The 18,205-nt window shown below is 30.7% G+C and overlaps 1 protein-coding gene across 1 annotated transcript; it reads left to right on the forward strand.

Annotated features, from left to right (window-relative positions):
- The first annotated feature begins 12,822 nt into the window (after positions 1 to 12,822).
- LOC114320161 (uncharacterized) lies at positions 12,823 to 15,479 on the forward strand. Its single transcript, XM_028267287.2, has 2 exons — positions 12,823 to 13,651; positions 14,823 to 15,479. Exons 1-2 carry the CDS (start codon positions 13,003 to 13,005, stop codon positions 15,227 to 15,229), a joined length of 1,056 nt encoding a protein of 351 aa, XP_028123088.2. The 5' UTR covers positions 12,823 to 13,002; the 3' UTR covers positions 15,230 to 15,479.
- The last annotated feature ends 2,726 nt before the right edge of the window (positions 15,480 to 18,205 follow it).

Here is an 18,205-nt window from a genome sequence, read left to right on the forward strand (position 1 = left end):
TGCTAGCCTCGCCATCATGGACGGCAACATGTTATAGTGGCGGGTGGTGATAGAACAATAGTGGTCCTTCTTGACGGGGCTACGAGCCTGGAAGAGGGGCACCTTGATCGTCAAGGTTCTATGGTTGAGGTTATGGGACAAATTGAGGGTATATTCCTTAGGATACATGTGGCGGGAAGAGGTGATGATTGTGGGTTCGTTCTGGGTTAGGGGGGACTATTTGCCGTAGTCGATGAGGGATAGGTAAGTCGAGCTGGAGTAAAGCGTTGATCAAGGCTTGGTTTTGTTCGATCAGCCGGTTGATACTGTTGGTGAGTTCTGCAAAATATAGAGGCGGGTTATTTGGGTTGGAGGACTTAGCTTCCAGGTCACCAACATTGTATTCGCAAGTCATGGACCTAGTTGTGACCATCCATCTTGACATAGGAGGTGGGTGTTAATGGGGTTCCCTCTGGCGATAATGAACGCAACTGTCGACCAGAAGAGATTTCCCACAGACGGTGCCAACTGATAATGCAATAACTTTAATGGTGGATGGGTCGAACTGATCCACGCCTCCAATGGGTCTGCTGACCTTTGTGTCCTCAATGTGTGCCTGTGAAATGGTCTAAAGGGAAAGACAAGCCCCCGATGGACACTCTAACGATCAAGTTAGAGCAAATTGACTTGAGAGAGATAAAGAAACAAGGGGATAGAAAACTTAACCTCGACGTATCTCAAAAACTTCCTTATATCCTTTGCTCATCATTTCCTTATCCATTCCAAGCTGTCTTGTTGGCCGAAAGTCTATAGTCTAGTTGACATCGTTCATGGTGAGTCTGCTTCTTCTGGCGTGAAGGGGTTACCGCATTTAATGCTATGAGGGCCTCATTAAATGGCTGATGTGTGGGTGCAATAACTTTGCAGGATCTTTGTTTACCTATGTCACTAGGCCTCTGTCTGACAAGTGTTTGAAAGCTATTGGTCCTGGCCTAGCATTGATTTCTCAGAGTTATTGGGTTTTAATATCTGGGCTGTGAGTTGGGCCTTGATCCGTGGGCTAGGCCCTCTTGGGTGCCCATTAGTATCATCAACTATAAAAAAAATCCAATAACAGTTAACCAAGAAAGAATCACATAACAACGTCTAAACCTAAAAGAAAAAAATAATGAAAGCATCCAAATAATAAATATATCTCAGTGTGTGAAGTGATTAATCATCTGTAATATGACGTCAAAATATGAAGGACTTATAATTCAATAATTGAAAAAGTAACTAACGCAGTAAATCCAAACCTTAGAAGTTCTTCAAGAATATCATTGTTGTGCATGTTTTTCCTCTTATGAGTTGTGATTATATAAAACAATGTAGGAAATGAAATATAATTTCATATAATAGAAGGGAAATTCTAACTACAAAATTTAAATGACAAATCCATAATATAAAATTAGAATTAGGTATAGAATAATACACGGGAAAATAAGAACAAAAAAAAAAAAAAAAAAAAAAAAGCCAATTTAGAATACAAAAAAAATAATCCTAATACTCTTCAAAGAATTAAGAAGAAAAATGTGAAACGCAAAATTGATATTAAGTTTGTGGATTATCTTAATTTACGATGAAACCATAGAGAGAGAGAGAGAGAGAGAGAGAGAGAAAAAAAAACCAATAAATCTCAAAATGTGATCTTATGAACTATTTAGTCATCTTTTTTTTTCCTTATGAATCCAAATGTCTCATTAAAGTGAAAATTACACAAAGGGATAATCACTTACACATTTGGATTTAATTTTTGAGCGATAAAAGTGGGTTTCTTCAAATGTGAAATTACACAGTTGGACAATCCGCACTATAAAGGTTTTGAATTTTCCCTCCTAAAATAAATCCCACATTACGAATAAGAGCGAAACACTCCAATATAACACTCCAATAACGTAACACTCCAATGTGGCACATTAAAAAAATTTCTTAATGTACTTTTCTTAAACGTAACAATGTAACATTTTAATTTTTTTTCAAACGTAACACTCTAATGTAACACACAAAAAAAATTCCTTAGTATACTTTTCTCAAACGTGACACTCTAATCAATGTAATCTCAAACGTAACACACCAATATGACACACTAAAAAACTACTTAGTATACTTTTTTCCAAACGTAACACTCACAGTTTGAAATTATACATTTACCCAAAGTTTATTAAATAATTTTTGTACTGCTTTTGGAATGATTTGAAGAATCCCACACCCTTTTGGAATGGTTTGAAGAACTTTACATCCTTTTTTTGGAGTGTTACATTGGATTATTACGTTTGGAAAAAAGTATAGTAATAAGTTTTTTTGCGTGTTACATTGGAGTATTATACTAAGTAATTTTTTTGAAGTGTTACATTTCAGTGTTATGTTTAAAAAAAATACACTAAATTTTTTTTTTTTTGAAGTGTTACATTTGAGTGTTACAGATTGAAATTATATATTTGCTCAAAACTTACTAAGGAGTTTTTATACTCTTTTTAAAATATTTGAAGAATCCCACACCCTTTTGAAATATTTGAAAAATCTAATATTTCAAATAGTTTTTGTACTCTTTTTGAAATGTTTGAAAAATCTTACCTTCAAGTCATTCCAAATAAAAAGGATTCCCATATAAAAATTTATTCCAAATTTGATTCTCATAAGTTGTGTATCTTACTTTTCTAATACAAAAGGAGAAGAAAGAAAAAAAGAAAAAAGGAAAATAAATATAATAGAAATAAACGTATAACCGTAAATATAATTTTTAAATAATATATTAAATCTACCTTTCTAAAGTCAAAGGAAAATTAGTCTAACATCTTTCTCCAACATTAGGTAATAGGAATGGTCCACAAATTTTTTTTCTATTAGATAAGGTCCTTCACATCCTTTTCTTCTATTTTATTCAAAAAAAAAAAAAACAAAAATACCAACTTTACCCTCACTGTTCTCTCTCTACATATTTGGTTCTCTCTTCTCTCTCTCTCTACATATTTGGGTTTCCCTTCTCTCTTCTCTCTTCTCTCTCTCATCTATTTATCTGATCTCTCTCTTCCCAAACCCTAAAATCCAAATCCATCATCTCCCCTCACTCTCTGATATCGCCACATTTACCTTCTTTCTCTCCAATAACCACTCCATTGTCGTCGCCGACTCTTACTCCAGCCTCGTCTTTCTATTTATCTTCTCTTTTTTCTCTCTCTTTCTACAGATTTGGATCTCCCCACCACCTCATAATCTTCTCTTCCCAAACCTTAGAACCCAAATCCACTATCTCCTCATTCTCTGACACTGCTACCTCCGCCTCTTTTAACTCTGACTGCCGCTTCATCGCTGTCGGCCTTGTCCATGTCTTCGATGCCAAGTCCCGAAGCCCCCTTCACCGCCTTCACAGCCACGCTCACCTCATCTAGCTCTTCCACTACCATGAGGTTGGGTCCATGATCTATCTGCTGAAAACTAAAGAATGAGTGATCATGGACAATAATAAACTCACAAATATAGCAGAATTTGGATAAGGGGTTGTAAAGTGTGAACAAATCAAATTGAAAATCGTGTGAGCAAATCCGATTGAAATTTCTTTAGGCTGTGTGAATTTTCTCTAGATGAGGGAATTGTATGAATTTTCTTTGGTTGTGATCACTGTTTGTAATTTTGTGAATTTTCTCTGACTGTGTGAATGTTCTCTAGCTGTATGAATTGTCTCTAGCTATAATCACTGTGTGAATTTTCTTTAATTGTGGTCACTATTTGTAATTTTGTAAATTTTCTCTGATTGTCGTCACTGTATGAATTTTCTCTTGCTATGGTCACTGTGTGAATTTTCTCAAACGCCATGGGGAGATGATGTGTTTAGAGAAATTCCAGTGAAAATGTCCAAAGAAATTCCAAACATGAACACACAAACAAATTTAGAGAAATTCTAAGGGGATTGTGATGTATCCAGAGAAATTCCAAACATGATCACACAAACAAACTCAAAGAAACTCTAAGGGGATTATGATGTGTTTAGAGAAATTCCAAACATGAACACATAAACACACTCAAAGAAATTCCAAGGGGTTTGCGATATGTCCATAGAAATTCTAGTGAAAATGCCGAAAGAAATTCCAAACATAAACACACAAACACACTTAGAGAAATTCTAAGGGGATTGTGATGTGTCCAGAGAAATTCGAATGAAAATGCCCAGAGAAATTCCAACATGAGCGCACACACTCAGAGAAGTTCCAAGGAGATTGTGATGTGTCTAGAGAAATTCCAATGAAAATGTTCAGAGAAATTCCAGTGAAAATCAAACAAGTCACACCCACCTCTCTCTCTCTCTTCTTCTTCTTCTTCTTCTTCTTCTTCTTCTTCTTCTTCTTCTTCTTCTTCTTCTTCTTCTTCTTCGTGTTTGGATTCTCTTCCCAGAATAATCTCTTTGATTACTTTCTATGTCTCATCCCAACAACAAAAACAACAAGCAATCTACTTTTAACACCACCACCACCATTACTAGCAGCAGTTCTGACAGCGGAGCTCATTTTTCCAGCAATGAAAACGGCTAAGTCTTAGGCCGTTGCTTGTTCTCTAAAAAATAAAAACGGCCACATCCACTTCAATACCGACCTTGATGCCATCGCTGATTATCGCCCCTCCATGATCGAAGATCCCAACAAGGGTATTTTGGTCCAATAAATTTGAATGTATTGCGTACATGTATTTTAGGGATCTAAGTTACTATGTTTTTGTCTAGTGTCCTTTATCCTCTAAATTCCTATTATTAGGGATCTTAAAGAAAATTCTCCCAAAATTAATGGAACTAATTGGTTTAGAAGAAAACTCTTGGAACTAATTGGATTACCATTCCTCAATATGGGATTTATAGGTAAATCTTTCAAAAAAAAAAAAAAAAACATTTGTCAGAATCCATATAAAATAAGTAAAGTTATAAAAATTTAAATTGGGTTTGAGTTTGTATAGAAATAAATAAGAAAATATATGCTTATGTGATTTTTTTTGAAAAAAAAAATAGCAAACTATTAGAATGTGCCACTTAAAAAAACATAAAACATAAAAATAAATAAATAACACTGCTTATATATATATATATATATATATATATATATATAAATGAGGCGCTTAGGTCATGTTTGATTCACAAGACTAATAGTGAAGTATTAATAATCCTATTAAATTAGTGTGGTATTCATTATCCAATTGGATTAATATCCATTGGATTAATAATCCCACCCCTATCCCATTACTAATAATCCTACAAATTTGTTGGATTAATTATCCATTGGATTAATAATCCTAACCAAAATGTTAAAACAAATATAGGATAATTGGGCTCACGGATTAATAATCGCAATCTCATGCTCTAATCCATCCAATCAAACATGCCAGTAGTTGCTTGAGATTCGTCTTTTTTTTTTTCGATTTTGCCCTTTCATTTTGAATAATTTACTAATAGTGACCGATATGTTGTGAAGGTTTTTTCGTAATTACGCAAGCATTCTTGGTCAATTATACAACAAGTTTTTTTTTTAAATTACACAAACATTCTTGGTTAATTATAAAATAGGTTTTTTTCATAATTATGCAAACATTCTTAGTCAATTATGAAACATAAATATTTTATTTTTGACAAATAACAAATACACTCATAAAGTTTGTTTAAAATATGAATCGGTCCTATAATACTAGAAATTACAACTAACGTTTGTTACAAATTTTAATTTAACACAATACTTAAGAAAAAAAAACTATTCTCCTATGCAACAATAAATTATCAAAATTGTTTATTGAAAAATATTTCTCATATCATTAAAATTTGTTAATTGACTTAATAATTTATTTATTAACAAAAGGGTTAATTGAAAAATATTTTTCTTATCATTAAAAATTATTAATTTACTTAATGATTTACTTATTAATAAAATTGATCATTTGTTATGCGAGTATGATTTATGTATTAATAAAATTAATCATTTGCATATATATATATATATATATATATATATATATTCTTCTACTTCTTTATTAGTTCAGTGACTTATCTTATTAGTTTTTTTTTTTTTTTAAATCAGGGAATTATCTTAATATTTTTTTTATATTTATCTGTTGAGAAAAGTTACACATCATAATTGTTTTTTAAAAAATTTGAAAAAAATGTTAAAAACTCATAAATTCACTCAAAATGATATGACAATAAAATTAGAATTGACATCATTAAATATATAACAAATCAAAAAAATACATACATCATACCACATAATTCTATTATATATATAATAATTTATTCGATTTAATTTTATATAACAATATTTTAATTTTTAAAAAATTATCCAAATATAAAATTTAGACATATTATAATAATAGTCTGTGTCATGCACGGACCTGTGTAAACTAGTATATACATATGGCCATGGCTTCTGTCCAGTCCGATCTCAGATCGGACTGGACCGTATTGTTAGGCCCGTGGGGGCCCACCACGGGTTCCGTTTTGATAATCTGAATCGTTCAATGTGTAGAACTCATCGAGTACTATATGCCTGTAAAAAATCACGTTGATCGGATATCGATAGCTATGTGAACAAAACAGTTTTTTATCAATCGTTAATTTTTTCACCATTCATTTTTTTTTATACAAAACTGATTTAATCACATAACTATCGATATCCAATCAGTGTGATTTTTTATAGGCATATAGTACTCGACGAGTTCTACACATTGAGCGGTTCAAATTTTTAAAACGAGACCTGTGATGAACTCTTACAGACCTAATAATACAGTCCAATCCGATCCCGGACTGGCCAGAAGCTGGACCCTATATATATATATATATGATAAGCTTGCGAAGGGCATGACTCAGTTGTGGATTATTATTGTTTGTTTTTTAGTAGAAGAGTCCTAATCCTAATCAGTTGTATTAACCAATAAAAAACATCCATGTCTAACTGATAATCATGAGAGTATTAACCAATAAAAAACATCCATGCATGCACATATATGTGGCAAGTTTTCAATCCCCTGCCGACCGACCTCATATGATGGCTTGTTACAGTAGTAAATAAAATTACAAATAAAAACTACTGATTGTGATGGTGACATAATCTTATATGGAATGTCCCGTAGCGAAATACTAAGATTAGTCTATCAGATTATATTTGTCTTAACACGGTTTTAATAAATAAACAAATTGAAAGAACATTGATATAGTAGGATAAAATATAAGAGTAAATTGGTTAAAATTATCAAATTTAAGGTAAAATATAAAATTATATTATTAAAATTTGTTGAGTTTAAAATCAAGAATTAATACATAAAACTAAAAAATCTGACCCGTTTCCATCCCGTCGTATTTCTAATCAATAAAAAAATTATAGATACAATTATATTATATTTGGCAATTAATTAAAATTATTAAAAAGTCAATAGAAAAATTTAATTCATTTTTTATATGTCTTTTCATAAAAAAATCAATTCTCAAATAAATTTTTAATTGATTAAAAGTCTGGTCACTCATCAATCTTTACAATTGCACAGGTTAGAGCTTTCATCGATTGATGATATTATTGTGTGATATTAGTGTTATATTTAATATTTATATCATAATTACATGTAATTTTGTTTGACAAAAATAGAAAAATAAAAGCCAACGACATATGGTTCCGCACCAGTAAGCAAGGATGTGATTGTTGTCCAAAACAACTTGTCATATTTAAAGATAATGTTACCATAACTAATAAGAAATCATGGTTTTAAAAAATCATGTATTTTAAATTCTTAAGACTTTTTTTTTTAGTATTTTTCGTTTGGGATATGATTGAGACTCCCTCAAAATTTCCACCCGCTACACACACATGCGTGGGGGTTGGTGATTGAGGGAAAAGAAAAAAAATTGACCAATCAAAAGCAAAGGGGTTGTGCGGGTGACCCCAAAGGGGTTCGAATCTTTTTCCTTTTTGTTTTGGATACATTACATTGTTTGAAATAAATGAAATGTACCCATAGAAATGACTTTGAATTTGAATATATATTGGGTAAAATTAATTTGGTGTGGTGTATTATGATAGGGGCACATTCAAAATAATAAATTTGATTTCCACATTTTATGTTTTTAAAATATTATTTTTATAGCATTGCTTTGCTGAGTTGAGTTTTCAGTTTTTCTAAAATCTTTTCAAAAACTAGTTGGTAAAAAAATTTCAAAAATATCTTGGATTTATTTTTATCAAACTACTTTCTAATTTTTTTATAAAAAAAATAATTTCATTGAATACTTTTTGAAAATTCAACCAAATACAACTCATTTAGCAGTTTCCATACTCACATGAGATATGAGAGAAGAACTGTGACTGTAACTAAAATTATGGTGAAATTAACAATTTTATACAACAATTAAAAAAAAGGCATACGGATTTTCTCTCTCGGTATTCCATCACTATAATGATGAGAACTAACAAACATTGTTGTTTGATTTGGTTTTCAACAATTTATTTCAAAGTTTTTTTTAGTAAATTAAAAATTAATTTGGTGAAAAAGTAAAAAAAATTTAAAAACACTTATCATTTTCATATTATTTTATATTTTGAGAACCCATAAATATATATTTTTTAAATTAAAAATAAATTTATAATATTTATTTTTTTGAAATCAATTTCCATTTTTATAAATAAAAAAAATCTGAATTTTTTACAATTACAAATTTTTTTATTACTTATATTTTAAAAAATGACTACTACACATCATAATTAGGGGTGGACGCAAATCGGTTGCGATTACGAAACTTATAATCCATCATCCGTCCGCTAGATTGGCAGATTGAAAAAAATCAATCCGCATCCATCTGCTAGATTGGCAGATTGAAAAAAATCAATCCGCATCCATCTGCTAATCCGGCGGATGCAGATTGACGGATAAATACGAATCGATTTAGCAGTTAAAAATTTTACAAATTTAAAATTTTTAATATAATTCAATTGTGTACTTTCTTAAAAACACAACATGAGCTATGCAATATTCACAATCACATCTATCTGTTATGAAAATAACCTGGGCAGTGGGCATAATTAAAAACAATTGTACATCCAACGAACAACTTGGGCAGTGGGCATAATCCAACATATTAAAGTCATCCAAAACAAGGGTTATGAAAATTTCACAATCACATTTATGTGTTATAAAAAGGAAAATGTCTCGTAGCTCAAATTTTGTGGCTCAAAAGTGGCTCAAATGGCCAAAACGACGTCGTTTTGGCCATTTTTATGTTGTTTTGTACTCAAAACGACGTCGTTTTGGTCATTTGAGCCACTTTTGAGCCACAAAATTTGAGCTACGTAGCATTGTCGTTATAAAAATAACATCTGTGTTGTGAAAATAATTTGGGTAGTGGGCATAATCCAACAAATTAAAGTCATCCAAAACAAGAGTTATGATTCATAATACCTTTGAATCTGGGCATTTAGCCAGGTAATTTTGTGGTGTGAGATTTCAAGTTCAATTTCTATAAAGAAAAGTTTGATATCTATTATGGTGGTGTTTATTTCTCTCTTGTTATATAGGAAACTATCTAGTTATTGTGAATTAGTAATCTATTTGATAATGTAATATTTTTCATATTTATAATTACTCTTCTCTCGATTGACAAAATATATATATATATAATACCTTTGGTTAAATATTAACAAAAAAATTTGAACAGATAGATAAAAAATTTAAACAGATAGAAAATTATTTGAACAAATAGTCAATGAAAAGACAAATAGATAAAAAAAAGTCAATGGATAACATTGGTAATAAAGCCTCGTTTGGGAATAAGTTTTTTTAATAACTTTTTGGTTAAAATGTGATGTAAAAAAAATTAGTATATTTGGGATAATTTTTTAACTTTTTACGAGCAGGTGTGCAAAAGGTAGAAAAAAAAAGGAATAGTTGACTTTTTGGTATGAATTGACTTTTTAATTTTTTTAGTGACTTTTTGGCTAAAAAAGTCACTTACCAAACGAGACCTAAAATGTCATTTAGAACTTCTCACCAAACTATTTCAGAAAGTGTGGACTTTTCAAAAAAAAAAAAAAAAAAACACTAATCTAATGCTTTAAACAATTGGTAAAGTAGATTTTCATCATATTAAAAGCTTCTTTGTTATTAAATATGTGACAAAAATATTAAGAGAACACATAAAAGTAAATGATTTGATTATTATTTTTTTTTTTTTGTAGGTACAGGCATGGCAGGCTCTAGGCACCATTTATACTTTTCTTAACCGTGGGACATAAACTTTTTATTTTTTTTTTAATTAAAGAAGATATACTTTATTAAAATCACTTCATAAAAATAAATAAATAAATAAAAAAGAAGAAACTATTTGGTCGGTTGGGTGGTGCAACCACAAAGGTGTTGGGCACGTGAGTGGCTCGAGCCTTAAACCCCACCCCACTGGACCTCCGCTTCAGGATCCCCAGACAGCCTCCACTGCTAACGGTCAATTATGTTACCGTTGCGGGTTGTTGACTCGAAAATTCAAATATTTCTGACACCTCACTCAACGCAGCAACCCTTATTTCTATATTAATTGAAGCATTGATTTCTCTTTACGAAAGTTTATGTCCCCCTCAACATATTTAATTATATATTTAATATTTTAGTCTCTTGATATACTTATTATACGATTAAACATCTATCCTTGTATGACAATTATACCCTTAAGTATTGTTAAGTAAGATACTATTTACTATATTTGGTTTCAATTTTTTGAAATTTGAATTTTTTTTATTTTTTGTTTTTAGTTAATATTTTTTAAATTTTAGGCAATTTTTTTACTTTTTTAGATGTATCTTACTTAGATGTATCTAACTAGTATATTTAGTAAATTTACTTAGATGTATATTTAGTGAATTTTTAAATATTTTTTTCACAAATATTATACTTTCTACGTGTATTTATGTTAGATATGTCTAAAAATTAAAAAAAAAAATTATTTAAAATATTAAAAAAATTCAGTGAAAACAAAAAAGTAAAATTTTCTAAAAAGTGAAATTTTTTAAAAATTAAAAACAAACAGAGTGATTAGAATGCAATATTTGAATTAAAATTTGTGCCAAGACAATTGAGCACCATTGATTTGGAGCACTAATTTTAATATTTTAATGGAGCACTAATGATATGGTAAGGAGAAAAAAAAAAACAAACAAACAAACAAATCAAGACCAAAACATTACATCACAATGGGTGGAATTCCCTGCCAGCTCATTAGAGCTAGCTTTAGAGCTCAAGAATTAAAGTTCCAAAGCATTTTTCATAATTTAGTCTTAATACATAATGGTGGTGCTAAATATATCAATTAGCGTACTAACTAAAGTACCAACACTAGTTATGATATTATTATTGACCCAACTCATTAATTACATTATAAATACCAAAATTTTTAAAATTAATTTACATTATCAATTGATACATTAATTAATGTGCTAATTAGTGCATATAATATTATTCAATACGTAATGCCAACTAGCTTTACAATTGGAAATGCACTAAATACGTAACGCCAATTAGCTTTCATTTGGGATTCCATACAAATTTGAGTCAATCTTAATCCATGATATAGACTAAGTTGTTTAAAATAGTTCGAAAATAATAATGATAATAATAACAATAAAGGGAAAGTTAGAAACTAGAAGGCAAAAGCTATAAATAGTTCTTTAAAAATAATAAATAAAAAAATTGAGTCCTAAAATACAAACACCATCTTCTGAATTATAAACATAAATTATTTTTTAGTAATGCTACGCTTCATAAGAAAAAAATATCAAAATACCTTGAAGAGTAAAGAATTTTTATGAATTTTTTTTTATATTTATTTTATAAAACATAACATTACTCATATTTTTTTTTTGTTTTCACACAAAAAATAAAATTAATATTTAAGGTTGGTTTGGGATGTTCTAAAAAAGTGTACTTTTTAACTTATTGGCTTATATGAGTTGAGTTTGAATTGGATTTGATGTGTGACTTAAATAAAATAGTGACTTTTTGACTTTATAATTTTTTATATTATTTAATTTATAACAAATCAACCCTTAATAAAAGAACATGAAATCTCACGTATCATGAATCAATCAATCACTTCTACATGCTAGAGAAAGGATATTTTGATAAATTCAAAAAATCAAATATATATATATATATAAAAGGTTTTCAATTGCCTTAAAATGGTAGGTTAACCAACATCCACGACCTTATTCCTAATTGATATATCTTACTTTTTTTCATTCAAAAAATAAAATGTTACTGTTTGAAATTGAAATGTGGGCCATCACTAGATATGCACACTACAACAACTTACAAAGTGACCCAGAAAGTTCCCAGCACACTCTCCTTTTACGTTAGACGGTCCACATGTCACCACAACCTCCATACCGCCTTCTCCACTCTCTCTGTTATATTTATATTTTTAGAAAAATATTTTAGGATTCTAATTTTTGAGTTTTAAAGATAATTTTAATAAGTTGATAATAGATTCCACCTATATTGATGTGATGTTTTAATCTTGATTTATTTTTATTTTATTTTTTTTATTCATTGTCATGTCATTAGTACTCCATTAGAACATCTTAATTAGTGATCTGAATCATTATTGATATTATTGTACATGTAAACACATAATTTAATATTTAAAATATGATGATTTTTTTTTCAAGGAATAAATTTTTTTATCTTAAAATATAAAAAAATATTTAAAAATATAAATAAGATTTAAACTCAATACCTTAAGTTTCATTAAATACAATTTTTACATTTAAATAACACACACATATATATATATATTATAATATTAATTTTTTTATTATTTATTTTTAAACTTATTTAAATTACACGAATGTATGCCACCCACAAGTGTGTGTGTATATATGCAACTTCGCATCTTCACTTTGAACTCACAAAGCGCACACACGCACATACATATTCACTTCAAAGGCTCTCCCAAAGGTAAGATTCAGAACCGAAATCAGATCAGAAATGGCGGTTTCGAGTACTTGGATTCTCTCTCTGAAAGTCCTGTTGATTTCAACTGGAGTTGTATCGATCGCTATGATGTTGAAGTTCTCTGTTCCATTGATGATTGATTTCGTGCTCTATGAAATCCCTGTGATTTGGTCCTCTTTGATGGCGTGGTTAAGGCCTCCTTATCTCTACTTCGTCCTCAATGGAATCATCGTCACCATCGCTGCTTCTTCTCGATTCCTCCACAAACTCGACGATAGAAATGAATCAGAGCCGTTGGTTTTATCAACGCCAGATCCACCGTTGGTTTCATCGCCGGTGGTGTACGAGAGCGAAGCTATGGTTGCGGAGGAGAAGACTGTGGTGATGAACGGTCCGGATGCTGTGGATGAAGATGAAGAAGATGCGTTCGTGATCTCGAGGAACACGTGGAAGCACGAGAGCGAAGCTATGGTTGCGGAGGAGAAGACTGTGGTGATGAACGGTCCGGATGCTGTGGATGAAGATGAAGAAGATGCGTTCGTGATCTCGGGGAACACGTGGAAGCCGCCGCAGAGGATAAAGTCGCCGGAAATTCAAACGGAGTATATGTTTCCGTCGCCGGAAAAACCACTGGTTTCTGCGAGGTTCGGTCACCGGAAACCTATAAAAGCCAGTCCTGAAGGTATGTAATAATAATCTGTAGAATATTTATTTTTATTAATTATTTTTTAATAATATATATAATAATAAAATCGTGAGCGTTAGATTTCATTGGTCAAAGTTTGACTGCCGGAGATCTTTGGGCGGTTGTGAGAGATTCCCGTCGGCGCAGCTTCGGGCTCTCCGCCCACGTGACGCTGGAGCGTTTCACATTTGTGCTATGATGATGATGATGGTAACGGCGTCGTTTGATCGTCGATGTCGTTCGATGTACTCCCAAGAAGAGTACTTTTAAAAAGTCTGAATTGCCCCTGTACCTGTGGATCTTTTAAGGCCTTCGGGCCTTACTTTGACTGCATTTTTCAACATGCCAAAAAAAATATTAAAAAATTAAAAAATTGCAAATTAATTCAATTTAGATTAAATTATATAGCTTGTTTTAATTTTTTTTAAAAATTATGATTTGATCTTAACTTTAAAGAAATTATACTCCACGGTCTAATATATTTATAATTATGAATTTGATTTGGAATCAAACCAAATCATAAACACTCGAGTATTTAGGGGTATTTTGGAAAGTGTATTTTTTTTTTTTGAAATTTATTTTCGTCTTTAATGAATTTTTTTAAATTTTTCAAAAAATTTAAGGTTTTAAATTCAACTATACAAGATAAACCGAAAAATTCAATTACAATTTTTTTTGTGAAAGTGTTTTTTTGAAAAAATACAGGATAAACCGAAAAATTACAATTTTTTTAAAAAAGATTTAAAATAAATTTGTCTTCAGTATTTTTTTCTAAAATTTTTCAAAAAGAATACATGCTTTTTAGACTGAAGATGGACCGAAAAAGTAAAAAAAAAAAATTGACATAATATAAAATTAAAAAAAAAATCACTAAAGATAAAAAAATTTAGAAAAAGAACTCAAATGTTTTTTTTTTTTTTTTTTTGGGCTGCCAAAATGAGCTTTACTAGTACCTGTGTTCTCTGGTATAATATAGAACTAACTAGGAAAAATCATGTCAACAATTCGGGTTTAAAAAAAAAAATATTATTATTAGTGAAAATGAATTTTTTCAAAAAATTATGGTTTCAAATAGAATTTTTTCAAAAAATTTTGGTTTTATTATAAGATTTTCTGTTGTAAGGTCATATCAGGAATTTGGACATTTTGGTGGTGGCGATTTTTTCAGGTGTACGGGCGTTAAGGGTGGTGAAGCCGAAGCGACACGAGACGTTGGAGAACACCTGGAAAATGATAACGGACGGCCGTCACATGCCGTTGAATAGGCACCTGAAGAAGTCGGACTCGTGGGAGAATCACGGCCGTCAATTCAGTACTACCACGACTCCACAAGACCTGTCTCCGATGAACGTGAAGAAATGTGAGACGTTCAGAGACCGCACGAACTACGATCCACCGTCGTCGAATACCTCTTCTCCCGGTTCAGGGAAGATCCGGAAAGAACCGTCACTGAGTCAAGACGAGTTGAACCGCCGAGTCGAAGCGTTCATAAAGAAGTTCAATGAGGAGATGAGGTTGCAGAGACAAGAGTCGTTGAATCAGTATAAGGAGATGATTAAGCGTGGTGCCCATTGAAAGTATTGAATATGGGTTGGTTGGGGCAATAGAAAATTTCATACATATTTTTATTTTTTATTTTTTATTTTTTTTGGTAGGGTTTTGAAAGATAAAGGTTTGGGCTTGGTATAGAAACTTTGAATATAGATGGAATTGAATAGAAATTATTGTAAGGTTTGTGAAAGGATCATATTTTATACTCCTCATTTTTTTTGGGGTGTTATTTTTAGCCAATTAATTTTGATGCTTATTGGTGATCAAGGAACAATTTCTTTGGGACTAAGTATTTTAGTTAAAAAGTTAATAAATTATTATAAATTATTACATTATTTTTTCTATTTTTTTGTATATATTTTTGTAAAAAGTTAAAAAATTATTAAAATAGTATATTTTCAAATGATGGCGTTCATTTTTTATATTTTGTTTGGTATAATTCTCGTAATATTTGTAGGTTATATTTCTTATTGATTATCCATTTTGAAAAAGAAAAAAATAATATCATTGGTTATAATTCTTAGAAATTATTTTTAAACCAGTTTTCGTTTTTTTTTATATTTTAGTTAAATTTTTTTTATTTTATGGATACATCAAGATTAGATGTATCTTAAATAAATAAATAAAAAACTGAACTAAAATATGAAAAAAAAAATTTACTAAAAACAACTGAAAATTTGAACAAAAATACACATAGATTTTTTGTTTGAATTTTTTATTATTTTTTTAAAGTATTTCTGGTAATTTGTTGTACTTTATTTATTTTTTTAAAGAAGGTTGAAAGATTATATTAATCAAGAACAGCTTCAGACAAAATTAAAGGGGCCAACATTGCTGGAACAACCTCCATTTAAAGGAATTGGGGTCACTGCTGTTGTGCCTCATTTTGAGATGCAATATGTGCTTATTTTTATAATCTGAACCGTTAATTTTGTAAGATTTGTTGAGTACTTAATGCCTGCCAAAAATCATATTAATCGGATATCAATAATTATATAATCGAATTGCATATTTTTTATACTATTTTTCAAAAGAAAAACTTCTTGTTTATTTTTTTGGTTATCAATCATATAGTTATTGATATCCGATTAATATGATTTTTGGTAGACATGAAGTACTGAACAAACCCTACAACATCAACGGTTCAGATTATAAAAATAAATCCATAATACATTACAAAATGAAACACAACAACAGTGACCCCAAGTCCCCATTTAAATACATGATCCAATAGAATCAAATGCTAACCGAGTAATAGTAGAGATTCTAAAAGTTCTATTAAAATTTCTATCAAATGTCTCATATCCTATACTCATGTAAGACATTTGATAAAAATTTTGATAACACTTTTATAATTTCTAATATTTTTTTATACTAACCTACTGGTGTAATGTGCAATCATAATTTCTCTCCCTAAACACCTGAGCCACATTGGTGGACTGAAACCAACCCAACAATTCATGGACACTTTGAGCGAGATGGCCAAACCGAGATAAAGCCTCACACCTTCAAGATAGATGTCTTGTAAGCACAGATAAGAGCCTCTGTTTGGCAAGTTGGTTCTTGGGCTTTTTTAGCTATTTTAGCCACAAAAGACAAAATAGACTATTTTAGCCATAACAAACAAAACATCACATCCAACCCATAATCATTACATTCTTCTCTCACAAAAAAATTCAAAAAAGCCAAAAAGCCAAAAAGCCCTTCCCAAACTAAGCTTTTAAGCCCAGGCTAAAATAGCCAAAAAAGTCAAAAAGCCAACCCACTTCCCAAACGGAGGCTGAATTTGTTTTACTATCTTGATTAGGTGTATTTAAAAAATATTTTTTTAAAATGATTAAAATATATTAAAAAATTATTAACAATAAACAAAAACTCATCTAAAAACATTTTTTTAAAAATCAAACCAAACATTATCAGCATTTTATGAAATCTAGAGAACTCCTAATATTGGTTACAAATGAGTAAATCAATCAATTCATCATGGACATTCATATTTTAAAATAAATAAATAAATAATCATAGATTATAGATAAAAATAAAAATAAATATTTTTTTTATCTACTTGTGAAAAATACTTTGATCACATGTGGAGGAACTTGTTGAGTACAAAAACAATAAAATTAATTTTCTCTTTTAATATTTTAATTTTTTAAATGAACTGGTGATTAACAATCTTACACCATTTCACATAGGTAATTTGGGGTCCCTGTCCTCCATATAGAAACGAAAACTAAAAAACAAAATGGTATGTGATGATAGCTCAAAATGGGTCTTTGTTTAGTCAATTGAACTATGTTGGCTCGACATGGGCCGTTTAGAAGTTGTTAATGTTGTGAAAAAGACCCATAGAACAACATCAACCTTATCTTTTTACCATAATAACCCCCACTTTGATGCACTCTATTGCGTATCTTAAAAAAAATAAAATATAAAAAAAAAATTTAAAAATAGAAAATAGAAAGTAAAGAAGAACCAACCCCTACTTTGTGGGAAATAGACAGTATATCATTTGGATTTGTTTTTAGATAGATAGAGCCTCATGTTTTTTTTTTTTTTTTTTTGTTACAGGAAAATCCTCCCACTCTCCCACAGGTCTAAGGCAGCGCCCCTTGAGGAGATCACCAGGGTATCCTGTTGTCCGTTCCGAGTAAGAGACTATAACCTGGAAGCTTGTCCCGACCTCCCAAGGCAAGCTCACCAGGGTATCCTGTTGTCCGTTCCGAGTAAGAGACTATAACCTGGAAGCTTGTCCCGACCTCCCAAGGCAAGCTCCGCTTAAATCAGGACTCGCACAGCGGGGAAGAATTAAACCCACACCGAGTAGCTGATAAGGCATCCTTGAGGTTAAACCCACACCAAGTAGCTGATAAGGCATCCTTGAGGTCAATCTCCTAACCAACTGTGCTATGCCCAGGAGATTAACCCAGAGGGGAGTTGAACCCAAGACCTAGGGGTTTAAACCCCATGCCCTTACCAGGTTGCCACTCACCCCTGGGT

This window comes from Camellia sinensis, chromosome 9 (genome assembly GCF_055761805.1).
Source record: "Camellia sinensis isolate YWXY chromosome 9, ASM5576180v1, whole genome shotgun sequence".
In the NCBI taxonomy this organism is placed as follows: Eukaryota; Viridiplantae; Streptophyta; class Magnoliopsida; order Ericales; family Theaceae; genus Camellia; species Camellia sinensis.

Coding starts and splice junctions, on each gene's coding strand:
- LOC114320161 (XM_028267287.2), top strand. CDS start 13,003: ATGGCGGTTTCGAGTACTTGGATTCTCTCTCTGAAAGTCCTGTTGATT. Junction 13,652..14,822: donor TATAAAAGCCAGTCCTGAAG/GTATGTAATAAT, acceptor CGATTTTTTCAG/GTGTACGGGCGTTAAGGGTG.